Genomic DNA, 27,765 nt, shown 5'->3' on the forward strand with positions numbered 1-27,765 from the left:
GATTGACTAGACCACAGACAAAAGTACAGCCCTGAAGTATAGCACAAATACACACACCACAAACATCTACAAACCGGACAAATGAGCTGACGACATAAAAACGCTTAGAATCCCTTTAACGTACATATACACACAATCCTGAGTGCTCTACAAGTAAACAACATTTTATTGTGAATCTGTCAGGGACCAGACGATTCAAGGACTAATCAGCTTCAGCCCCACGCCTAATCAGCTAACGAGTTTAATCAATGCGCAGCTCTTTAAATCATTAATTGTTCTAGAGCCCCAAACAGGTTTAAACAATGCAGAAAGAAACTGTACAATGACGCTTTATCTTTAGTGTTTTGTTATGAGAACTTGGATGCATCAAAATGAACATGATCACACTTCAGCTTTTGCACCCTAATAAAGTTGACATCCAAATAATTTGTCCTCCTAATAAACCTGTGTAAAGAAGATAAACTCTTAGTTACTTTGACCGGACTGAACCCCATTCAGCCACTGCAAGCATACTCTGAACACTGCTGTGGTCTCATACTAAAGAGAGGAGAACAGTTTCGCACATCCCAGTAGGCTTGGAGATATGGAGATGACGGCGGGTGTTTTCCAGTGGGATTTTTACATTGATACTTTCAAACGTGGACACAGAGAGAGTTCCATTGTCTCTAGGCAGCAGAAAGCACAGAATGAATGTAACAATTGAAGATTCAAATCATTATGATGTCATCGAGAGCAGTGTTCCATTTCAGCAGATCCCAGTCATAATACTGTGTGAGACGTTTTGTTTGTTGAATTACAGGGATTGTTGAAGTGTAGAGCATTCATGTAAAACCACATGAAAATATCTGGATCCAATGTCTTTAAACTAGCAGAATATTGAGTCTAAAGTTTGATGAATAACTTCCATCTTCCTTCATTCTTCTGTCCTATTCTAGACTATTCTTCAAATTTCGTTAAACATTTTTTGGGCACAAATGAAAGTCTTTGATCGCTTAGTGTGTCATGATCACTATTTCACAATACTTTATGCAAAACAAATATTACATTATTTAGCATTCCCATCACGTTACCATCAAATTTGCTTTGTGTTCGCTCTGATAGTCTGACATCAAACACTGCCAACATTAGTTTTATAATACCATTTCAATCGTGACTGAAGGGAGGTGCGGTCACACTAGACTGCATTATTATTAGTTATTTATATTTTATTATTTATTAAAACAAGAAGCCCTAGAGCATGACATCATATCCTGCTGCGCATATTCATTGCAGGCAGGGTCTAAAGTAATTTTGCATGCGTGAAGTCTAGTGTGACACGCATTTTCAGACCGTCTTGGCTTTTACTCAAGACCTCTGGAGTCATATTGTACGATCTGTCAAGCCACGATCGTAAAGGACTGCTTTAGTGCAGAATGATGCACACAGCCCAAGCAAAACTGCTGATCTTTTAAGCAGCTCTATTGCTGCTGCATTTTCATTAGCATCTAAAAAGCCATCACTATAGTTTGCCTCTCAGTTCTGAAGACACCTCTTACTCTCTACTCTGATGTATTGTGCCCTTGAACCATAAAAAGACCTGTTATGTGACAACGTCTGCAGTGCTAAACAAAAGTCGTCAGTTCTGCCCATGAGCCCGAGAGATGAAAAGATATAAATGTGACTATTTTACATCATCGCTCCCTCTTTTGTTTTAGTACTTTACACTCTTTTCCCCCCTCTTTTGCTACATGCTTTGCATTCTTTTTCATAAACTCCTCTTCTTTCAACCTTCTCTTAAACACCATCCTTTTTCTCTGAACTTTTTCCACCTCAAATTCTCTACCAGGGATACATCTAAGCTGAATGGTCCTTGTATTAACGCATTCAACGATTCACCAAATACGTGTTTTGTAAGTGTGTGTGTGTGCAAATTTGTGTGTTGATGTATGTAGCTTATTGGCTCTGAGCCTCAAAAGCGCCCTCTCTCTGCGGGGCCGTTTAGAAGCCCTGGATGTGGCAGTAGGCCTCGAGGCTGGAGAAGAGGATATAGAGGAACCACAGACCCAGAAAGAGGAGCGTAGTGAGTATACGCGCAACGCGAGGGCCGCCCAGCTCTCCCCCAATAGACGGCCGGCGCCGGAACAGTAGTACCCCCATGCAGATGAAGGCAAAGATAGTGAAGAGGGTGACGGAGAAGGCCAGTGAGCCAGGGTCCACATAAAACCGCTTGCCTTTGATCGCCCAGTATACGGCCGCTACGGACCAGGCCACGCCGATACCCAAAAACACGTTGACGGCGTTGCTGCCGGTGACATTTCCGATGGAGGCGTCTGCGTACTGATCTTGAGTAGCTGCGACTTTACTGGCGAATGTGTCTGAAAATGGGAGATAAAGATCAATATAGGCATTAGTGGATGACTTATACAACGTCAAAACTGAGAAACTGGCCAATATTTCATAATTGAAAATAATCAGAATCAGCAAATAACATTTCCAATAATTTGTAAGTATAAGGGTGTGTTTACAATACAATGATGTACTAAAAATGGAAAAGTTTTTCCCTTCTGTCTTTCGCCTGCAATGTTGTCAAAACGATCCCGTTCACATGACTAAAAAATGCTGTATTATTTATGCCAGGCCAGTAGATGGCGATGTCACTTTGTAAAGAAACCCTACGTGGAATAAATTACATTTTGGAATTTATTCAAATAGAAAACAGTTATTTTAAATTGTAAATATATATATATATATATATATAGTACAGTCCAGAAGTTTGGAACCACTAAGATTTTTTATGTTTTTAAAAGAAGTTTCGTCTGCTCAACGAGGCTACATTTATTTAATTAAAAATACAGTAAAAACAATAATATTGTGAAATATTATTACAATTTAAAATAACTGTTTTCTATTTGAATATATTTCACAAACTAATTTATTCCTGTGATGCAAAGCTGAATTTTCAGCATCATTACTCCAGTCTTCAGTGTCACATGATCCTTCAGAAATCATTCTAATATGCTGATCTGCTGCTCAAGAAACATTTAATGTGTACAATTGTACAAAATATTTGTGTACAATATTTTTTTTCAGGATTATTTGATGAATAGAAAGTTCAAAAGAACAGTGTTCTGAAATCTAATCTTTTGTAACATTATAAATGTCTTTACTGCCACTTTTGATTGATTTAATGCATCCTTGCTGAATAAAAGTATTAATTTCTTTAATTTCTTTTCAAAAAAATAAAAATAAAAATTCTTACTGACCCCAAACTTTTGAACGGTAGTGTATAATGCTACAGAAGCTTTGTATTTCAGATAAATGCTGTTCTTTTGAACTTTCTATTCATCAAGGAATCCTGAAAAAAAAAGTACACAACTGTTTTCAACATTGAAAATAATCATAAATGTTTATTGAGCAGCAAATCAGCATATTAGAATGATTTCTGAAGGATCATGTGACACTGAAGACTGGAGTACCGATGCTGAAAATTCAGCTTTGCATCACAAGAAGAAATTACTTTGTCAAATATATTTAAATAGTACACAGTTATTTTAAATTGTAATAATATTTCACAATATTACTGTTTTTTACTGTATTTTTAATTAAATAAATGTAGCCTTGGTGAGCAGACAAAACTTCTTTTAAAAACATTAAAAATCTTAGTGGTTCCAAACTTATGGACTGTACTATATATATATATATATATATATATATATATATATATATATATATATATTTTTTTTTTTTTTTTTTTTTTTTTACTGTATTTTTGTTCAAATAAATGTAGCCTTGGTGAGCAGAAGAGGCTCTAAAAAGATTAAAGAAAAAACCCCAACCAACCCAACTCCACCAACCCCAAACTTCAATAAGTTTCTACTACAAATAAGTATCTGGTAAAAAAAAAAAAAAAAAGTAAGCCAAGAGTAAGAAAAAAGTATGTTTGCACATTTTCCTTCACAATAAATGCCAGTTGCATTTATATTGTGTTGTGTGTGTGGCTGAAGTGTCCAGATACTTGATTATAATTATGTCCTGAAGCACACCTGGAATAGAAGTGCCCAGAGCCACAAACACCACAGCAGTGACAGTGTCACGGAGGCCTACAGTGCAGCCGAAGTGCGAAGCCAGGTCTCCAATGACTGCAGTGAGGAGGCCAATTACAGTGATGGATACCACAAAGCAGGCCCAGCCATTCCAGTACTCCGTGGGCGGAACAAAAGCAAACAGAACCTTCCAGAACACTGTCAGGAAGTGCATGACATAATCACAGCAGGACGGGAGATGCTCCTCTCTACCCTCATCTTCATCATCGTCTCCATCACCTGAGGATGCCACACATAATCAACAAATTAAACAACCACATTCTGGCCAATTTTACATGCAGTCATTACCACAACAAACCACCAGATGGCAGTATCACATCACTTATATGAGTCTCCAGACACAAACAACCTTCCTAGATTTATCCTCATGTCATTCCAAACCATTTTTAGCTGAGCAATTCCTTTCAGATTGTGTATTGCTGAAGCTTCTGAGACTGAGCTTTTAAGAGGAGCAGCTTGAGAATGTAAGAGACTCATTATGTGTTTTATTAAGTCTGAGAATCGCTGAGGGAATGAAATTTATACTGTGTGACTCATACAATGTACTCCTATTTCAAAATAGACATCCAACACACTGATGAAGAACACAAAGGTGTGTGAGATGGTCAGACCTGCACTGACGGTCACTGCGTCCACGAACTGCTCTCGCCAAGAATGAGTGCCGATGACCAGCGCCAGGTTAGTCTTCTTGATCAGTTTATCAACGGTACTCTGAAACACAGCACAGATCACTCGCAACATTTAGACCATAAAACAAAGTACTTAATTCTGATTATTTTTCTGAGGTTGTTCACATGACATCATTAATCATTATTGCCCATAACAGACAATGAACCTGTGTTTGAAATTAGGTCAGAAAAGTTGAGGTGAGCATGACCCTTTTAGCCCAGACTGTGCTTGATCTTGGGACTATCATTATAATTGGTGTCACCGTATCCTGACAATATTATTAACAAATTTCCAAATATCATTTAATATAATGCACAATTATGATATATGACATCAAGTTAGATTGACATAATTAATTCTGATATTAAACAAATATATAATAAATGCCAATAAATACACACACACACACATAAATATTTGCATAAATATATATTTTTTTATTAATAATGCCAATAAATACATACATTACTATTAATAGTATTATTAATTATTGTCAGAATATTGTATATTTTATGTATTTTAATATTATGTAATATTATATATTTTCAGATAACAAATATATATATATATATATATATATATATATATATATATATATATATATATATATATATATATATATATATAGTGTTATTATTATTATGTATTTTCAGAATTTAAAATATTAGATTCAGTGTGATTTTCCTGTTAACAAAAACAATAAAAAGTAAATATATGTATATAATAAAATATACATAACTGAATAAATAATATTTATAATAACAATGGTAATAACTATATATATATATATATATATATATATATATATATATATATATATATATATATATATATATATATATTATTAAATATTATTAATATATTTTTTCAGATAATAAATAAATATATGTATATATGATAACTACATGCATATTATTTATAATAATGAAAATTATTGTTATTAGAATATTAGTAGTAGTAGTAGTAGTAGTAATAGTATATTGTCAAAAAATATATTGTTTTTAGTATATTGTTTTGAAAATATCCATTCAATGTGATTTTTCCTGTTCACAAAAAAGAAAGAAAGAAAGAAAGAAAGAAAGAAAGAAAGAAAGAAAGAAAGAAAGAAAGAAAGAAAGAAAGAAAGAAAGAAAGAAAGAAAGAAAGAAAGAAAGAAAGAAAGAAAGAAAACAGATCTGAACCACTGAAGTGCTGGCAATGAATCTCCTGATATTACTATCATGATAAACCTAATGAACCTGACAGCTCTTCGTTTAGCACCACTGATCTGATAAATAACACTGAAAAAAAATATACGAGTGTAATATTCTGATGAGAATTTAATAAACCCATCAAATGTTGCTGTCATCAACAAGCGTGAACAAAGATGAAAGACATAACACATCTTTTCACTCCAGGTAATCATTAAGTGAGAGCTTCGCCTTCAAATTAAATTTTTGTAAATAGTCATAAACAGTTATAATTTAAAATCATGCACTGCAAAAATGAAGAAAAAAAAAAAAAAATCGAACCATCATGTGCAGGAATACATTGGCAATCTCCTGGGATTTACAAGCTATGGGCCCGTATTACTGGTAGATGTGCATTTTTCATGTCGTATACCACAAAACCTATATATAGAGCTCTACTGAACACTGTAAATGAAAAACAGTTCAGCATGCATGATTTCACCATGTGACCGCATGTCAAGACTTTTCAGAGGCTGAAGAATAGATGGAGTAAGACTAGGGTTGGGAGATGCCATCTTTTTTTTTTTTTAAATAAAATGTTTTTAAAATAAAATAAATATAATACATTTTGATACATCACAGTAAATTAATATGACTTCTCAATAAAATAGAGTAAAAAAAAATAAAATAGGGACTGACAATTTCCAATGTTTTCAGATGCGATACCTTAAATTCATAGGACTCCTCGATCACGACCTCCAGCCGGCTGTGCTCCCCTAGAATAGGTTTGCCCATCTCCGCTATCTTCCTGGCCTCCTCCTCCTCCGTGCTCAACTGTCCTTCCGGATCCTCTGAAAGAGACAGATGATAAAGGAAAAGAAACAGACAGAAGACAGAAAAGAATGGATGAGATACAACAGGCAGGAAATGGAGGGCATACCCCTTCCCTGTCAGTCAAAAACATAACAGCTCAACTAATCAATACGACACCACGTACGACACCACAACACACACACAAACGAAACAACACGTTTTGAAATCAGGCTTTGAGAGATGTTCTGAATGCATGTGATTCCTCTGAGCCACATTGTGGATTTTTGAACTCAGTCAACATTAAAAGCCATTTACAACCCATTTTACTTCTGTAACAAAACAAGTTTTAGAGTGAAAAAGATTTAGAGAGTAAAAACTGGGATTGATTGGATTGTGAAAACTACCATTGAGATATTCTTTTTCACTTTCTGTCTAATGTTTTGAACTCCTCTCTTTTAGCGGTCAGCATTTGATCCCTCTTTTCACACCATAATCATGTCCCTCATGGGTTCAGGGAAGCTTTTATCCCATTTTTCCTTCTCTTCTCTTCTACGTGTATAACATGAGGGTTAGTGTGGACACATGTCAGAGGTTGATCAGAGGTTGATCTGAAACCTTACCTTGGTTCAGCAGCAGGGCTGCGTGGTGTAAGGAGGGACAAGAGAGATGGAGTTAGTGCTGAAGATGAGTTTACTCCATGAATAAACACACATACATACACACACACACACAACACATCTACACACATCCCACAACTGTGGCTCTGTTCCAAACTCTAGTGAGCTGCCTCTCTGAATACTAAAACAACATCCTAACCAAAATGGCACCTCATAAGAGATTGATTTGAAATGCTCAGATAAATAGCACAGCTCACATAACGCACGCAAGAAACTTTTCTAACTAGTTGAATGCAACAGATCAAAGTCCCTTTGTATTATGTTGTGGGTGTAACCCTTCCAGGACTCAAACTGGCATCTCTGGCATGGGAGGCGGGCACGCTAACAAGGATGCTAAAGTCCGCAGTCTCTAGCATCAGTTACATGCACAGCTCTTACTAGCTTGCCTTCGTTACACTCACCCCTTAAACCTCACTCCTATCCGGGTCACGGCACCAAATGTAACCCCTCCAGTCATTTTCGAACTGCTTGAGGCCAGGTAAGTGAGGTTTAGGTGCACTGCTTTTACTAGCTTGCCTCTGTTACACTCACCCCCCTAAACCTTACTCCCATTTGGGTCATGACACCAAATGTAACCCCTCCAGTTGTTCTTGAACCGCTTGAGGCCAGAGGAGTGAGGTTTACATGCACAGCTCTTACTAGCTTGCCTCCGTTTCACTCACCCCCCTAAACCTCACTCCCATCTGGGGTCACGGCACCAAATGTAACCCTTTCGGTCTTTCTCAAACCGCTTGAAGCCAGGGGAGTGAGATTTACACATACAGCTCTTACAAGCTTTGCCTTTGTTACACTCTCCCCCCTAAACTTTACTCCCATCTGGGTCACGGCACCAGATGTAAACCTTTTGGTCCTTCTCGAACCGCTTGAGGCCAGGGAAGTGAGATTTACACATACAGCTCTTACTATCTTTGCCTTCCTTACACTCACCCCCCTAAAATTTACTCCCATCCTGGTCATGGCACCAGATGTAACCCTTTTGGTCCTTCTTGAACAGCTTGACACCAGAGAAGTGAGATTTACATGCACAGCTCTTACTAGCTTGCCTCCGTTACACTCACCCCCTAAACTTTACTCCCATCCGGGTCACGGCACCAAATGTAACCCCTCCGGTCCTATTCGACCTGCTTGAGGCCAGGGGAGTGAGGTTTACATGCACAGCATTAGCTTGCCTCAATTACACGGGTCCCGCAACACAAACTGTTGTCTGAAAATACTGGTTAACCTAGTTTTTTAGTGTTTTTTTTTTTTTTTTTTTTTGACAATTTCTTATTTAGGTTCAAAAACATGCCTGCAAAGTTGTTGTGGAATGCATGTACAAAATTTTCAACGATTTTCATGTTTGCGGGTCAGTTTGACTAATAATTGGGGATGGTTAAACGTGGAAGCACAGACCCAAAAAAAAATAAAAAAAATATAATTAATAATAATTACACCATGAAATATGAGATTGCTAGGTATGATATACATACAGTAAAGTTATATGTACAGTAAGCTTTTCATAACAGCATTCTGGGATTGTCTTATCTGTAAATGATATGCAATTCTGCCTAACATTTTGGTCAAAAACAAGGTATCTTGTAAAACAGAATCATTTTGCAGCCCGTTTGGAAAAGCCTTCATGTCTGGAGCGCGCCTATGATGCCTAAATATGCTGTCTATGTAGGCAGCTCATTAGGGCTGGGAGCGGAGCCAACTGTATCGGAAACCATTTGACCCGAATGTCAAATGAATGTCCAAAGCCACTCTAAAAAATAATAGAGCTAATTTCTCGTTCTCATTTTGCAAAACACACCTGAGATTCCCCTCTTCAGCCAGCGAGGTTCTTCAAGAACGATGAAGAAATTCTCATGTTTCTCGTACTCTTCATCATCAATGATCCTCACCTGAAAGGTCTGACTGCAGACACACAAACACACACACACACATACACAAGTAATCAGACATTCAGGTGGTGGCTTTGAAGTCTTTCATCGATTACTGCGACAAGTGACAGAAAATTGCAACTAAATAGGAAAATGGCAGAAAGCTGGAACTGCAAAATGACACACACACAACACACACACACGCATACACACACACACAGAGCTTTATAAATACTTAATGCCATTCCTCTGGGGTCATGAACAGCAGCGCTCCACCCTGACATGAAATCACATTAAAAGAGCTGATGAACCATCGACACACACACACACAAAAAAATCTGGCTCACACAAATCATGGGAATTATGAGCATTTAAATCACTTCAAAAGGCTGCTTGTCAATATTTAATCACATTCACAGACACACACACACACCATTAATAAACCTAATTGCACAAAAAAAATAAATAAATAAATAAATAAATAAATCCACAATGCTTTGTAAGGAAGTAAATTGTTGAGTGGTGTTGGATCTACCTCCAGCACTGACATGCACACAGGAAAATCATAATGTGTAGTGCTCATCCATAATGTAGGACACTGTCACGTTCATCCGGGATAGACAGAAAAGACTCCAGACAGACGGAAGTGCTGTATCCGCTAACTGATCTTACTGGCTCACGCATACTAAGCTAGCTTACTATAGCTCATTCTCCAGGGATTTGAACAAGTCTCGCCAAAGGTGAATAATGCCTCAAATCATGTGTCTTGTTAAGGAGAGGTGCTATTTAACTTATTTTAGTCATCAGATGCATATTTTTCATCTGCTGGACTATAAAACAGGTGGAAAAAATCCCACAGACACATTGGAGGAGGAACCAGAGCTATATCCAGAGACCAGCAGATCAAAGAGGCTTGTGAGTGCAAGACTCTTCTCACATCAACATCCAGCAAACCCTAGCAACTGCCTAGCAACTCTCTAGTAACCACTCAGAACACCCTAGCAACTGCCTAACAACTCTTTAGTAAGCAATCAGAACAACCTAGCAACCATCCAGGACACTCTAGCAACTGCCTATAAATTTTCTACTCAGAACCCTCAAGAAACTCCCAAGCAACTTTCTGGTAACCACTCAGAACACCCTAGCAACTACTGATAAACTTGCTAGTAACATCTCAGAACCCACTAGTAAATGCCAGCAACTCTCTAATAACTACTAAAAACACCATAACAACTGCCTAGCAACACACTAGTAACCACTCAGAACAACTACTGTAAGCAACTACCCAGAACATCCTGGAAAATGCCTAGCAATTCTCTAGTAACCACTAAGATCACCCTAGCAACTGTTATCACCTTCCTAGTAACAATTCAAAACACCCTAGCAACTGCCTAGCAACTCTTTAGTAACCACTTAGAACCCCCTAGCTACTGCCTAACAACTCTTTAGTAAGCAATCAGAACAACCTAGCACCATCCAAGAAAACCCTAGCAACTGCTTATAAACTTCCTACTCAGAACCCCTAAGCAACTCTCTGGTAACCACTAACAACACCATAGCAACTGCCTAGCAATTCACTAGTAACCACTAAGGTTCTCCTAGCGCTAAGATCAGCCTAGCAACCACCCAGAACACTCTTGCATTGTGAAAGTGAGTTATGCACAGCCAAACACAGAAGCACACTCACGTTGTCTGGTCGTTGGCGAATTCCAGCTCTCCGTGTGTGTCCTCGTAGTCGACCCCTCCTCCTTGGGCCGTTCCAGGCTCCGTGTGGTATGGAATGATCACAGTTCCGCGGGCACCAGAGTTCCGGACCACTGTCACCTCCATGGTACCCACGCTCTCGCTCACTCGCACCAGGCGGTCCGTAAAAGTGAAGATCCCGGCATGGTCATCATCCAAGATGGTGACTGTAGACATCAGCGGTTCAACCAGCCGGGCCTTGGGAGCCTGATCCATGTCGTCACTCTCAAACATACCTTCTGCATCCCCGACACGCAGATTCAGTAAACGCACAAAGAAATGTTCGTCTTCCTCAAAGATGTCATCGTCAATGATGCCCACCTAGAAAGAGACATACAGATTTCTATAAACTTTCAGTGAAGTGGTTTTACTTCAGTACAGCTCAGAACAAACACCTTGGACAAGTACATTAGAGACTTAACATTCATCACACATGGACTTGTAGAGCTCTGATTTTTCGGATCGATGCATCTGTCATTCTGAATCCTCTGTCTTTCTGGCAAAGACACTTTCAATCATTGTCACTCAAGCAATGACAGACACTACAGCACTATTTTCATGGATACACAGCCCTGTCCATCTCAGCAGAGTGGACGATTGTCTAAAAGGAAGTGTACTACATGAAAGATAAAGAGGCTTTTTCTTTGGAAGCTATCAAGGTACAGAATAAAGCATTGTCCTTGATACTCACCTGTTCATGAAGGATTCCTGTTAATGGATGTACAAGAATCAGTACTAGACTAAACCTTTTGGTCTAGGACTTGGCTGGACCAAACTGTATGATGTGGACACATTCTAAGAAAAATTACGAAGAAAGTAACATATAGTACTGCAAAGTTCATGTAATTACTGTTTTCATGATCAATCATTTGTATCACTTCTGAATATTCGGATACTTGAGACCATCCCAACTGATTAACCATCTAGACCAGTTGGGACCAGATAATGAGCATAAATGATCAGTTTGGACAAGGTAGAAACCATGTTTCTGCTGTACCAAACTTTATGTTGTGGACATGTTCTTAGAAAACTTACGAAGAAAGAAAGTATAGTACTGCAAAGTTCATGCAAATACTTTTCATGATCAATCATTGGTGACACCTTTGAATATTTGGATAATTGAGACCATCCCAACTGAGTAGCCATCTACACCAGCTTGGACCAGCCAATGACCATAAATGATCAGTTTGTACAATGTAGAAACCATGTAAAACCATCTACCGGTTTCTGCTTTATCAAATTTTATGTTGTGGACATGCTCTTAGAAAACTTACGAAGAAAGAAAAATATAGTAGAGCAAAGCTCATGCAAATACTTTTCATGATCAATCACTGGTATCACTTCCGAATAATCGGATACTTGAAACCATCCCAAATGACTGACCATCTAGACAAGCTTGGACCAGATAATGAGCATAAATGATCAGTTTGGACAAGATAGAAACCATATAAAACCATCTACTAGTTTTTGCTGGACCAAACTTCTTAGAAAACATACAAAGAAAGAAACATATAGTACCACAAAGTTCATGCAAATACATTTCATGATCAATCATTGGTGCCACCTCTGATCTAGACAATCTCCGACCAGCTAATGACCATAAATGATCAATTTATGGCAGAAACCATGTAAAACCTTCTACCAGTTTTTGCTGGACCAAACTTTATGTTGTGGACATGTTTTTAGAAAACGTATGGAGAATTGTATAGTACTTTTCATGATCACTCATTGGTGACACTTCCGAATATACGGATACTTGGGACCATCCCAAATGATTAAACATTTAGACAAGGTGAGACCAGGTAATGAGCATAAATGATTTGTTTGGACAAGAAATAAACTTTGCAAAACCATCTACTGTTTTCAGCTGGATTTTCCAGCAATGTTTTCTTTTGTCCTTTCACTCCTCCTCACCTTAATGTCTTTCCTGGTTTCTCCAGGTTTGAACACCAGTGTCCCTTCGCAGTACTTATAATCTGATCCAGCGTTGGCTGTACCATCTTCCGTACAGTAGTCTACGTAGAAAGTGCTCTCCCCCAGGCCTCCTCGACACACCACAGGTATCATTACGGTGCCGCAGTTCTCCATGCACTGGCTGTGTGCACTTTCAAAGGAAATGCGACTGCAGACGGCCAGGTCCTCATCCTCCAAAGCCTCGTTGGCACCCACCACAACAGTGCGACGAGAGTGATCAGCAGCATGCTTCTTCAGCACATTACCGGCCCCGATCATCATACGTGTGGCCTGGACACGATAAAAGGCGCGACTTTTCTGCTGATGAAGGAGAGCGTAGTAGTTGGCCAATTCTACCAGCTGATCCAGCTCCTTATCTGGATATTTCTGCTTCAGGTCCTTCAGGATACGGATCACCTGCCAAGCAACATTCAAAGGTCAAGGAAAGGGGAAAATATGGGCTGCCTGTTGCAAGTCCAATTTTAGTTCCATTATCATTTATTCACCCTCATGCTGTAGCTTTCAAATCTCAAGACTTGCATATGATGCAATCTACCAGTTTTGACATCAGTGACACCAACCAAACAGAATTGGTTCTCACAGATTGTGATGCATGCACAAATGCAAATTAGATTTAAGACTTATTGCTTTTCCTGAAACGACTTAAATTTCAGCCTGTTCCTCACGTTAAGCTATCATTATACTTCAGAAGACATGGAATATAGCACCTTAGCTGTGTGGACTTCTTTTACAGTGATTTTGGACTTTTCTGGAGCTTGACTGATACTGGTCACTCTCGGAAAACAATAACTTGGAAATTCTGATTAAAATTTCCTTTTGTGCTTCACAGAAGAAAGAAGATCATACGGGTTTGGAATTGCATAAGTGCAAATAAAAAAATGACAGAATTTTAAGTTATGGTTGAACTATTCCTTTTACTGAGCCCTTAAGGGGACATGGTGATGGAAAAAAATACGAGATGGGAGGAAAAAATATATTTCAGTGCTTTGGGTTTCACTCACAAAACTTTTGTCCCCCCCACATACCCCCCCCCCCCCCCCAACCGAGAAACTTTGCGTTGACCCATAAAACTTTTGCATTCCCCGGAGAAACTTTTTAGTATGGTGTCTTGGATTGTCAGCATGAAAAACATGTCGACCAAGGTGAACTTTTAAAGTTCTGTGTGTGAGTATCAATGCATAAATATTTGTTTAAATGAGTGCATGTGTTTTTTCTCACTTCTTTACGGCTCTCGTCCAGGTCCTTGACACTTTCCATGTAAACGGTCGTGCTGTTGGAGTTGGGTAGAGTTGCCATGGTGCCTGTTGTGTTGCTGGTTCCATCCTGGTAATGTTCCTGTGTGCCGATCCCTATGGCTCCGCCCCTCAGTGGAAACTTGCCGTCCATCATCATCTCCATACCTTTGGGGGTCATTTCCCCCTCGGTCTCCACAACAACACCTGTTCTTTTGTCAGCACGGTACCGTTTGGACATGTACTTGTAGAAAAGGAGGCGTCGGTCAGCGATCCATGCCAGAATCACACACACAGGAAAATAGCAGAGAGTGACCAGAGCTTCCCATATCTACAAAACGCACACACACCAATACAGCAAACACATAAAGTAAACAAACACGGTTTAGTGCTTTGGAGAGAAAAGACCACAGCAAGCAAAAGAAAATGCCAAGAAAAACAAACAGTCTGATACAAACCAAGCAAAGCTACATTAAACAGAGACAAATGGTTCTGTACCAGCTCACTTTACCATTACAAATGACTCAATATGGTTGTGTTGTCTGAAGGACCAGTAGATAAACAACATTTCAAACAACAAGTCCTTTTTTATGATCAGTAAGCTGTTCTTCCCTATAGCTTTGTATTATTTTCACCAATTCACTGCTAAATTCTCATAATATCATCTCCAGACTGTTAATTCTCAATGGTGATTCTCATCAGATTTTCATTACTGTATATCATTATTTTTTTTACATTTCAGTAATGAGAATGATTTTTTTTTAGACAACTACTAAAGGGAATTGGGGTGAAATTATCTTAATTATGATGAAATTATGTCACAATACAAAATATCTTCTCTAATGTGTCTGTAGGGCTTTGGCAATTGTATATCATTTGTTTTAAGTGGGGTTGTTTTTGTATTATATGCATGTACTGTATGTTATTTTGCATTTAACAAAATGTATGTGTACATTTTAAAACATAATAACAACGTGATCACAAATAAAAAATAATGTGTATTTTACTCATTTTAGGGATGAAATATGACCTCGACCTAATATGGTTTTGTGAGATTCACTCACTCACAAAATTATTTTTATATTGCCAACCTTGTGGGGTAAATGTAGGGTACCAGGACCACACACACACACACACACACATACCTCCACGATTCCAGGCGAGATGACGGACAGGATCAGGTAGAGCCAGATGTAAGCGAAGATACTCCAGAACGCGGTGATGAAGAAGACTCTCAGATGTTTGATCTTCCTCACCTCACCGTCAGGAATCACCCACACACAGATTCCAATGATCACAAACATATTAAAGGCAGCGCTGCCCACAATGGTGCCCGGACCCAGCTCACCGGACTCAAAACCATGACCACACACCTGAAACACACACATGACAAAATCACAGCCAATCAGAACACATCTCATGTAAACAGTACAATGTGAAGCAGAATTAAGAACCAATGAGATTTCAATGTGGGTGGGGCTACCCAGCATGACACAACAAAAATAGAAACCAAGCAATGTTGTGTGGCATTTCATCTGCTGGAAGTTAAAGTTGTCATGAAATCAATTTACTTTATTAGTGCACATTACTAGTGACTTCAAGTAGTGTTTCCAATTAGAAAGTTGTAAATTCACACGTTCGAATGGAGCTCAGCATTCGGGCTACACGAACACATCAGAGTTTAAATGGTTCAATTAAATGACAGAACAGTCAGAACAATTAAACAACAGACAGATTGTGTCACTTTCCCCTTAACATCAGATCAATGAGAAATGGGTGTTATTCAGATTCAGTAGCATTCAATGCATCTGCAAAATGTCACATTCACTGAACATCCTTGAAAATGGAGCGAATGTCCTTGGGGAAGATAAAACAAGAAAAAGAATGAAATGAAAAGCACGCAGGTGTTTGTTATCTATGCCTGTGGCTCTATCACTGATATCGCTCTATATCTACACTAGCAGATGAGAACCTTTGGGATCGGTCTGTGACAAACAGATAATTCACCCTGTGTCTTCTTTCCAGCTGAGCTTGCAATGAGATTTCACACTTCTGATGCCTAAATCTGCCTGACTGCATCTCCTTCACTGCAATTTTTCAAGATGAACGATGCATTGTGATTGCGATGTTTAGATGCGTTTGCCGTACAACAATAATCCCACTGTGTGCGTGAAACCCTTGAGTGAAACACTGTGTCCTGACAGATGTCCTAACACATTAGATCTGGTGATGCAGAGTGACAAACAACGTGGAGAGACAAATGTGAGACAATAAAGCTCAGCTGACGTGCTAAATGTTAGCCAACACAGCGGTGAGCGTCACCCGCAGGCAGAGTCACACAGATCTGAGACAGTGGTTGATTCCCTGCGGTGGACGACAAGAAACGGACCAGCGTCTCATTAATAAACATGATCTGGACGCTCATTAGTGAGAGCAGCGATCAGCATGCATCTCTCTAACCATCTTCATCTTTAAGGGCCAAGAAACTGTTTAACCCATCAAAATGGTATGACAAACACTTTCTGTCCTGTTTTTGCATACATATTACTGAAACAAAGTTCCCTGCCTAACAGAAATGCAAAAAGTGTGCAAAAGCTGGGAGACCAGCTAAGACTGACAAATCAGCTTAGACTGGTTTAAGATGTCCAATATGATATAATATTATAGTTTTTGTTAATATACTGAATTATACAACAATTTGTTCTGGTTCTCAAATATGATTGACTGAGAGCCTTTTTTTCAGCCATGCGATATTTCCCCAGTATCAGAACTGGAACTTTCACCGTTTGTATCACTCCACTTGTGACGACTGTCATGGCAGTCGAGCAAATCCACCATGTTTTTTACAAATACTACATTTGTTGTGTTACAGAATGTAGACCTTTCGGCTTTCGCACCAATTAGTTCAAGGAACTCAGTTATAGGAACTAGCCACTAGGATACTTCTCCTATTTCTCCCCCGGGCCATGTTCCTGGTTGCATTCGCACCGGGAATATGAACTCTGAATCGGCCAGCAGTGGCGTCTTTAAGTGAGGCATTTACAAACACTAAAAACACCGGTGGATGGAAGGTGCTGTGATTGGAGTTGTGTTTGTTATGTGTCTTGGGTTTCATGAAAACAGAGATGGAATGTAATAGCACAATTTACACGACTGAAAGAGTAAAAAGTGGGGCTAAGCGATGAAATTTCCTATGACAACTTTCAGTATTACATATTATCGAGGCAGAGAAAAGAACACAACCCAGGAGACAGCAGGTAAATGCTGTTATCGCTGTTTTCCATGATCATGAAGTAAATATGTTTACACGCTTTTTAAAAATGCTGGGTGCTGGTGTTTGACGTGTTTGACCAATCAACGTACACTTACATCACTGATAGTTCCTGGTTTAGACCGTGCTCTGAAGTAGGAGCTAATTTAGTTCCCCCAAAAGGAGTTCCAAGAATTAAAATCGTTCCTAGTTCCTGCGGTGCGAACACGGCAAAATCCGGGTATTTCCGCCAATAGTTCTAGGAACTATGAAAAGGTTCCACCGGTGCGAAAGCCCCTTATGTATAAACGTAGCACCTATTTTACAATTTGTTTAGATGCTTTCGGAGATTTGAGCTCCAGGCCGTCAGCAGCCATTCAGAGCTCGTGTACCCACCGAGAACAGCTTTATGTAAACACAACCAGTTAAAAGCACTATTTGTTTATCGCTTGTAATGTTTCTTTGCTCCTCTTTGTTATTTGCTACTTGCTTGTATGTTTTGAAGTTATATAGCCTAAGTTTAAAATTCTTAAACTTGTTTTAATTTAGTAATTTTTTTAATTTGTAATTATTTCAAAAAGTAGGCTACTTATAATTACTTATGTAAGTATATGTAAATGTAAGGATTTAAAGGTGCCTTCTTTTTAAAAGATGTAATATAAGTCTAAGGTTTCCCCTGAATGTGTCTGTGAAGTTTCAGCTTTTAACTGCCTATTTTGGGGCATCATTAAATATGAGCCGATTTAGGCTGCGTGGCCCCTTTAAATGCTCATGCTCCCTGCCTTCCGGAGCTCGCACTTGCCTTAAACAATGCATAAACAAAGTTCACACAGCTAATATAACCCTCAAAATGGATCTTTACAAAGTGTTCATTATGCAGCATGTCTAATTGCGCAAGTATGGTATTTATTTGGATGTTTACATTTGATTCTGAATGAGTTTGATAGTGCTCCGTGGCTAAAGCCAACATTACACACTGTTGGAGAGATTTATAAAGAATGAAGTTGTTTATGAATTATAGAGACTGCAAGTGTTTAAAAAAAAGTCTTGTCTCCGTGAATACAGTAATAACCGATGGTAACTTTAATCACATTTAACAGTACATTAGCAACATGCTAACCAAACATTTAGAAAGACAATTTAGAAATATCACTAAAAATATCATGATATCATGGATCATGTCAGTTATTATTCCTCCATCTGCCATTTTTCGCTGTTGTTCTTACTTGCTTACCTAGTCTGTTGATTCAGCTGTGCACATCCAGACGTTCTGCCCTTGTCTAATGCCTTGAACATGGGCTGGCATATGCAAATATTGGGGGCGTACATATTAATGATCATGACTGTCACGTAACAGTCGGTGTTATGTTGAGATTCGCCTGTTTTGCAGAGGTCTTTTAAACAAATGAGATTTATATAAGAAGGAGGAAACAATGGTGTTTGAGACTCACTGTATGTCATTTCCATGTACTGAACTCTTGTTATTCAACTATGCCAAGATAAATTCAAGTTTTACATCTAGGGTACGTTTAAAGATTTTGAAGTCAGTAAACTACCCCTAGTGATCGTGATATAGACTTCTGTGAAAGTTACATTATTACACCATTAGATGCAAAGACTGTCTTTATGAGTGAGTCATTTATTAGTATGTTTTCGGTTTTAGTTTATTTTTGTTAAAGTTGTAGAATTCTTTTTTCATTGTTATTCATTTTGTTTATAAGTGCATTCACACCATGTCATAATTACCGTAATTATTAAATTTCAACTTGTAAAAAGTGTTAACATCCTCGTAAAGCTCATTATTACAGCTTGTAAGCTGGGAATTTTCTGACAGCTCCTACTTGTATCACCTGACCGTGTTGTCATCTTGAAATTATAGTAATTACGACATGGCATGAATGCAGCATATATATAGTAGTTTTAATTAAGTTTTAGTTATTTTAGTACATCAACTTAAACTGAACAAAAATGAGAAAAGTTGCCTTGTCAACTAGCTGAAGTAATAAAAAATGAATAAAATTAAATTAAAATAATATTAAATAATATTAATAAACTTTAGGTTTTCTATATTTTATTTTATTTTAGTTCATATACTTTTTATTTTTTTAAATAATGAAAATGTTTTTTTTTTGGGGTTTAAATTTAGTTTTAATTAACAATAATAACCCTGCATCACAGCCTGGCAAATCCATGTCATGCCACTTGCTAATGCAAGTACTTCAGAAAGTTTCTTGTATTATACCAACATTTTTTATGTGCCCCTGTGAGCTAGATGAGTCACAATATTTATATCAATTTTCCAGGAAAAACAGAAAGACAGTACATTTTAAAATGCTAAAAATTTATTCTCACAGCTAAAAGCCAAAGCTAAACCCACAAAATGTATATATTTCATTTCATGAGTCTATAAATTATGGATAGATTGTGCTTCAATGCAAACGGAATGATCAGACAAAGCAGCACTTAAATAATGATTGGTAATGTTGCTAATGAAATGGTAAAACCTCAGGCTAGGCTAATGATGGTTTAGCCATCTGCTGTGAATGCAATTAGTTGTTAAGTAGTTAATTGTTACAAAAAAAGCTTCCCAACAAGTACATTTGTCTTTTAAACGTCTCACCCACCTCAATAACCGACAGGAGAATTTCAGGGGCAGATGAACCAAGTGCCATCAGGGTCAAATTGGACACGGTCTCATTCCAGATTCTCACAGTGGCCACTGACGTTTCTCCACTGGGCATGGTGATGGTCACTTCTTTTTCCTGGGTGATCAGAAGGGAACATGTTAAGGAAACAGACAGCTAGTCATTATTGCTAACTAAAGCCTGACAGGTTCTTACAGCAGGGTCGTGCACCATTTAGAACGGAATTGAATTTGTATTGAGGAACCAAACAGAATGCAGAAATGCAGTTCAACTTTGAATGTATGAAAGTAAGTCAAAATTGAAAAATTAATGGATATAATATGTGCTATTCAGCAGTGGAAAAAAAGTGATAGCCAAAGGGGCTAAAAACAAAATTTGTTTTTAATGACCCTACAAGTACATCAAAATATTTTATAATTTTTAAATATGAGGTAAGAACAAAACACTAAACTTGAATAAGGTATTTATCTGACAAAATCATTTGGCAAAAAGGCAACCTACAGCTACAGGTTTAATTTTACAATGTAAATAAAAATGTAAATGTAAAAAATGCTCACAGGAAAAAGCATACATCGACTACAACATAATCAGTTATTAAAGGGGACCTATTATGCCCCTTTTACAAGATGTAATATAAGTCTCTGTTGTCCCCAGAATGTGTCTGTGAAGTTTCAGCTCAAAACAACCCACAATATCCCCCCCCCCCCGGTTGGGTGTGAGCAAAAACACACGTTTTTGTGTGTGTGTCCCTTTAAATGCAAATGAGCTGCTGCTCCCGCCCCCTTTCCAGAAGAGCTTAACAGCCCGTGCTTCGATTGCTCAGTGACAACAAAGCTGGAGAATCTCACTCAGCCAAAATGAGGATTGTCAGTAACGGTGTTCAGCCTTACATTGTTCAAACCGGAGTCAACACTGATGGAGAGACTCAGGAAGAAGTCACAACTTTTAGAATGAATCTGGACGTTTCTGAATGGTTAGTGGATAAATTTATGTAGTTGCTGTGGAGTTGATTCAACTCATCCACTAGCATGTGCCGTCATGTTAATCTTTTGTGCAAATCCAGCATTGAATTGACCCTCGTTTGTGAAGCAGTCCGGCGTTAAATGACGACAACACTCTACTACAACAACTCTTCCTCTTCTCTAAAGCAGCCCAACATGGCCTTGTTCCCTTTGTTGTGTGTTCTCGGGGGCGGGGTTTATGTAAATTTTAGAAGAAGCTCGTTGTAGTCCCTACCAAGAAAATATCACCCTTTGCATTGAACTTTGAGCATCGTTACTTTGCAGATGTTGTTCATGCTCAAACAGCAACATTACACACTAACTAAAGTTAAAAAAGACAATCACAATCAACCACCCCTTTAATATTTCATCAGTTCTCTCTTGTTTTTGAGTGTGTTCATAAGGCCAAAAGTTGTCAGAACAGTTTGACATGTTTCATTGAGTTATCACAAATAAAACACAAGAAGCACAACTACTTACTTAATTTTTAATAATATAAAATAATCTATTTCTATATATCTTTATATGTGGACCAGGGTGGAAGAAAACTCAGAATGCCCAGAATGCATCACTTGTCCTGAATTCACTTAGAACACATTCAATTCTTCTGTGTGTCATTTCACTTCAAATTCCCAAAGGTGTGGCCAATTCAAATTCGAAATAATGATTTGAAAAGAAGTCTAAATTATATAAAACACTTTCTTGAAGGGGCGTGGTCCATTATAAACGTTAACAGCCATGCTCATGAATATTAATTAGGGCAACATAATGTTTGCTCAGTATTTGGCAACTGATATGTTGAAAATCAGGTTTATTCAAACAAATGCATAATCGGTTGGTTGAGGCTTCAGACTCATTTTAAAGCAATCGCAGTCACAATCACAATGTTGTCTTTGCTCCATGGCAAATTTCGTTTTGTTTTCTAGTCTAGTGGAGAGATGCCAAACTGTATAAAAACCCTGAGGCACAGACAACCAACATACTCACACTCCTCAACTCAATAATGCACTGCTATGCTGTCAGGGATCGTAATTCTGGCATTGTGTTTTTATTGTTTGCACTTTCATTGCACCTGGAGTCAGTCAAACTCTCACGGTTCAGTTGTTTCTTTGAGAGGGAAGAGTTCAAGTCTAGTTTTTCTGCCTGGTTTGGCCTGGAGGCTCTAAAGTGTGTGTGGCACAGCCTCTGATTCAGTACAACCGCAGAGCTGGAAACTGTATTCATTTGCAACTCGCATTACAGTAATTATGACTACAGTTCAGAATGATGCATTTAAGGAAGTCTGAGTGTGGATGAGTGAGACGCTCAAGAATGGACACAGACTCCTGATGATGGTCCACAAACTCACGATTCTTCTCTTTTCTTTATGACTCAGAGTTGCGCAGTGTGCATCGTCAACACCAATATGCATACAGACTGCAAAAACAAAATGTGCACAATAAATAAGCTCAGAGCTCTGTGCTCGAGGCCTTGAGGTGCAAACGCAGCCGCTGACAGGCCAAACACACCCTCCACAACACTCCTTCCTTCGCCAACATCTCCAGACTATTTTTGGTCGTCTCTGGTGCCATTTTCACACTTGCATTTCCCATGACCCTGCAGATGCGTCCTCGTGTTTTGACAAAGGTGTATGAGATTCTTTCTAGGGAACGCTTTGATTAATGAGGTGGACTCAGAGCTGTTGGCTTTGATTTTGCAAAGGACGCAAAGTTGATTTAGTCACCGCAGAGAAACAGAGCGACTGAATCCTTGCTAAAGAAAGATGTTAGCCAGTTAAGATTAACATTTGGATGCTATTTTGTTTGCACCAGAGTTATTTTATCAGTGATATACTATTATAGTTTTTTGTTAATATTTTGAATTAGTTTTTATTTCTTCATTTTTAATTATAGTTAAAGGTTTTGTAATTTTGCTGTTTTTGTCATATTTTTTTATATAAAACGTCTATATTGTTTCTTAATTTTTAAATAGATTTTCTATTCATGCTAACTACATGCTCTGAACATGTTTATTCATGTTAACATGCTAGCAACATCATAATCAAGGTAGCAACATGATAAAACATGCTAGCAATATGTTATCGTGTTAAATCAAATGTTTGCAAAATGCTAATTCATGTTAGCAGTGCTAAACAGGCCAGCAATATGTTAATTCTTGTTAGGAACGTACTAAAACATGGTAGTAACATGCTTATTCATGTTAAAACCTGTTAAGAATATGTTAAAACATGTTAGCAACATGTTAAATCATGTTACCATACTAGCAAACATGTTAATCATGGTAGAAACGTGCTAACAACATGTTAATAATGCTAGAAATATGATAAAACATGTTAGCAATGTGTTAACGTTAACAACATGGTCTAAACATGTTCAATCATGTTAACATTCTAACAACATGCTTAAAAAACAAGCTAGCAACATACTAAAACATGCTAGCAACATGTTAACAATGTATTAAATCATGTTAGCAAAATGCTAAGTCATGTTAACAATATTCTAAAACATGCTATTTCTTGTTAACATCATGCAAAAACATGGTAGTAACATGCTTATTAATCTTAGTAACATGCTAAAATATGCTAACAATGTGATAAAACATGCTAACAACAGTAAAAATGCTAACAATGTGCTAATTCATGCTAATTCAAGTTAGCAATGTGCTAAAACATTCTAGCAACAAGCTCATTCATGTTAGCATTTAGTTAAAACATTTTAGTAATATGGTAGTTCATGTTAACAACATGCTAACAACATGCTAATTTATGTTAGTAATGTATTAAAACATGCTAGCAACATGCTAATTTATGCTAGCAATTTATTAAAACCTGCTACAAATGTGAACAAAATGTGAAATGATGCTACACACATACTAAGAAATGCTAATAACATGATAAAACAAGAGGCTTTGTCAAGCCAACATTACAGTTTCTCGCAACAAACTTTACTTTCTAGTTTATAAACTATTATAGTGTTTATTAATGTTTTAAATTAGCTTTTATTTTTATATTTTCAGTTTCCAATTTTAGTATAAGTTCTTTAGTAACTGTGTTGTACTTTTAGTATTTTTTTTTTTTTTTTATATTTCTATATAGCTTTAATTTAATTTTATTTCAGTTTTAGTTAACAATAAAAACAATCACATGATGCAATACTCTCTAATTCTCTCCATGAAGCTGGAAAGCAGATGTTTGTGACTGCACTGTGATGGTGCAGCATTTAATTTTATTGTATTCCAGATTTATGAAAGTATTTTGGAGTTAGGATGTTAGCTGTCTGAAAATTGCTACATCTGGCTATTTAAAATTCAACAGCTATTCATATAAAGTTAGATTTATTTTTATTTCTGTCTGGGAAACTTAAACTTACTGGCAAAATAAAATAACTAAAGGAAAACTAGCTTCCTTTATAAAAGTATTTTGGCTAATTTTCCTCTTTCGACAGGTTTATGGCGCATGAGTCAGCGGAGGTGATAAGAGTAGGCGATTTGCCCTTGACAAGTGTTGACGAGTCAGTCGTTTTAGCAGAAAGAAAGAAAAAACATCAAGCACACTGCAAGCATTTGCATCCCATTAAACGTTCAGAGGCTGGAGAAACAGTCACGATTGTTTTTATTTTAATAGCGGCAATTACTAGCTAAACTCGAACTCAGGTGAAGGCTATGCTTTTAAAGGAAGAGTTCGCCGAAACGTTTTGTCATTGTTTACTCACCCTCACATCGTTCCAAACCCATATGCAGTTTCTTTTCCCATTAAAAATATGAAAATGAAAACTTTTTATTAATCTTCAGTTTGCTCTTTTTTAACATTCCAGATGGAGCTGTCAAGCTCTAAAAACACCAAATAAACCATAAACATCAAAATACTCCATATGATTCAATATGAGTTTTCTTAAGCCATACAATTACTTTATTCTATAAATTAACATAATTATATGGTTTTCATAACCAAATGCATCAGTTTGAACAGAGAATGGCATTTACAGTGAATAACAACTTAAATTTTAAATATGGCAAATACTTTTATCCAAATCAACTTATTTACTATACAAGATATGCATTTATAACCTTAATAACCTTAACCTTAATGTTTCTAGTGCCATACTACCGTTTCAGAAGACTTGAAAATAGACTATTTGAAATGTTTTTTTTTTTTTTTTGTCTATTCTGGGCAATTAAGGTCATTATAAAGTCTTGTTAATATTCTGCATGAAAATGCTTTAGTAAGAAAACAGCATCACACGAGTTTGGAATGACATGAGAATGAGTAAATAATTAAAGAATTTTGAATTTTGTAGGAACTTTTCCTTTAACATACATGATAAATTTAACAGTTATTTACTGAATGTTCAACAATATTGACTGGTTAATGAACCCAACAATAAAACACCCAAGAACAGCCTCATATTATGTTAAAGAGGCAATATTATGTCCTTTTTTGATGCTACAACAATTTTCTCATCAGCTACTGTCAGAAATGTAAGCGTTACTCTTGATCATTCATTGACTCTGGATGTTTACATTAGTAAACTTTCGCCACTTAGCCCTACTTTGTGCTTATGTTTCCCCAAAAGATGAATCATTAGTGCATGCTTTTATTACATCACGCCTCGACTACTGTAAGGCTCTTTTTGCCCGGATTACCATTACACTCTATTTCTAGTTTACAATACATTCAAAATTCTGCTGCAAGAATATTAACCCACACTAAACGATCTGCTCATATTACCCCTATCTTATTTTAACTCCACCGGCTCTCTGTATTATCTCTCATTACTTACAAAATCCTTCTGCTTACTTTTAAATCACTCAATGGCCTTGCTCCTCCTTATGTCTCTGATCTACTTACATTCCGCCTCAATCACTTTGATCTTTTGAATCTCTTTGATTGTCTTTTGCTTTTTTTTTTTTTGCACTTTGTCTATCTTGTAAATTTGTATATTATTATTTTATTCTTTTTATTATGTGTCTTGTCTTGTCGCTGTCACTCTGTTGCACTGTGGAGCTTCTGTCACTAAAACAAATTCCTAGTATGTGTAAACAACATACCTGGCAATAAAGCTCTTTCTGATTCTGATTCTGATTCTGATCTTTAGGGAGCAAACTTCTTATTGTACCTAGATTTCAGCTATCTTCAGTGGGCGGCAGGTCATTTTAATTGCACCTAACTATGGAACTCTATACCACTAGCACTAAAGACAATAACCTCACTCTCTGTATTTGAATCACAACTCAAACCCTTCTTGTTTACCCAATACTATCAGTCATAACAAGTTCTTTAGACACTCCTCAAGTCAAAGTTTGAACTAAATTGTCATATACAATATGCTAGTGCAAGTATATAACAATTAGTTCAAACATTGACCTGTGGAGGGCAGTAATACACTTAGCAGTGTCTACACTGCTGGAATTCTAATAGAGAAGAAGAAGAGAGCTAGTTCAAGATTAGCATTTATGGTTAAAACGTATATAATTTAAACATTTTTTTAGAAAATGAGTGATGGTTTCTCTAGATAAGACCCTTATTCCTCGTCTGGGATCGTGTAGAACACTTTGAAGCTGTAATGAAACTGTAATTTTGACCTTCAACCGTTTGAAAAAAATCCTGGAGTGTTTTCATCAAAAACCTTAAGGTCTAGCCCCTTTATTTTGCATTTGCCTTGGGCAGGAATTATTTAAATGAGGAATATTGTGACGTGTTCCCGGAAGAAAACTCAAGGCTACAATGGAAACAGTTTAGGGAAACAGTGACACTGATATAGAGAATAACTCCTGCTGAAGGGGGACTTTGTAACTTTGCGTTTTTCTTTTCTCAAACAGCAACATTGCACACTAAAGAAAGATGAAGATAAAAATAAATATAATACGTCCTCTGATTTAATTAGCAGAAGTACTAAATGCAAATGCAAGAGAGGCAGAAGATAATTTTCTGCTTCATAAACCCCCATTGCTGGTAGACGGGAACTAGGATACTACAATTTTGCAATTATTGCAACTAAAGAGTAGTAATTTTCACATGCAGGGAGTGAGAATGACGAGTGCAACTCACCTGTGACGTGATGACCTCGATGGATGCCATGAATCTGTCAGCGATGATGGACACTCCCAGAAACATGTACATGAGCGAAGCGAAATACACGACGGCCCGGACGATCTGCTCTCCTAGACTGGGATTGATAGGCTTCCATACGGGCAGGACGATTCCAGGCCTGCACTCCACAGGTTCGCTGCATGGTTTGTTCAGAGCGGCGCCGTCGCTGTCGTTGGTCAGGTTACTGTAGAGCTCTGAGGGAACCTCTGGAGCAACGGAGGGCTGGAGAGATGGCTCTTCACGCTGGGATTCAGAAGAACAGGATGGGGGCAAAGAAAGGACGAGGGCGAGACACAGAAAGAGGATAGGAGAGCGTCGAGAGGAAAGCGGTGCCATGGTCTCACTCCTCAAGGGCTTCCGGAGTTCAGAGGAGGAGAAGAAATAAAGGAGGTGATTCAACACGGAGAGGAACCAGCCCACCAGGGGACCTAGGGAAAAAGAGTAAAGAACAGAACTTTAATGGCAAGAAAAGCAACCGAAAATGCATCTGTAAATGTCATCATCAGAAAAACAAATCTCATGCAGCTTCAGAAGAACAGCATTCGCAATCCAACATAAAT

At 37.6% G+C, this 27,765-nt stretch overlaps 1 protein-coding gene across 2 annotated transcripts; it reads right to left on the reverse strand.

Moving 5' to 3' along the window:
* Positions 1–1,683: 1,683 nt before the first annotated feature.
* On the reverse strand, positions 1,684–27,502 carry slc8a2b (solute carrier family 8 member 2b). Of its 2 annotated transcripts, XM_067364728.1 has the most exons (12): positions 27,164–27,502; positions 20,096–20,233; positions 15,367–15,594; positions 14,208–14,552; positions 12,930–13,385; positions 10,960–11,336; positions 9,203–9,306; positions 7,354–7,371; positions 6,647–6,771; positions 4,694–4,793; positions 4,023–4,301; positions 1,684–2,354 (listed from the first exon to the last, which is right to left on the reverse strand). In XM_067364728.1, the coding sequence occupies exons 1-12, from the start codon at positions 27,233–27,235 to the stop codon at positions 1,978–1,980; spliced, it is 2,619 nt and encodes an 872-aa protein (XP_067220829.1). In that variant the 5' UTR covers positions 27,236–27,502; the 3' UTR covers positions 1,684–1,977. The 2 variants fall into 2 exon arrangements, with proteins under 2 accessions (XP_067220829.1, XP_067220828.1); XM_067364727.1 differs by lacking the exon at positions 7,354–7,371.
* Between the last annotated feature and the right edge of the window lie 263 nt (positions 27,503–27,765).

Source organism: Chanodichthys erythropterus, chromosome 17, assembly GCF_024489055.1.
Source record: "Chanodichthys erythropterus isolate Z2021 chromosome 17, ASM2448905v1, whole genome shotgun sequence".
Taxonomy (NCBI): Eukaryota; Metazoa; Chordata; class Actinopteri; order Cypriniformes; family Xenocyprididae; genus Chanodichthys; species Chanodichthys erythropterus.

Excerpts from the sequence above, each read along its gene's own strand:
- slc8a2b (XM_067364728.1), bottom strand. The coding sequence starts at position 27,235 with ATGTACATGTTTCTGGGAGTGTCCATCATCGCTGACAGATTCATGGCA. Across the intron at positions 9,307-10,959 it reads TTCGCCAACGACCAGACAAC|TCAGACCTTTCAGGTGAGGA; the intron begins GTGAGTGTGCTT and ends GTGTGTCTGCAG. Across the intron at positions 4,794-6,646 it reads AGGAGTCCTATGAATTTAAG|AGTACCGTTGATAAACTGAT; the intron begins GTATCGCATCTG and ends GCTGTGTTTCAG.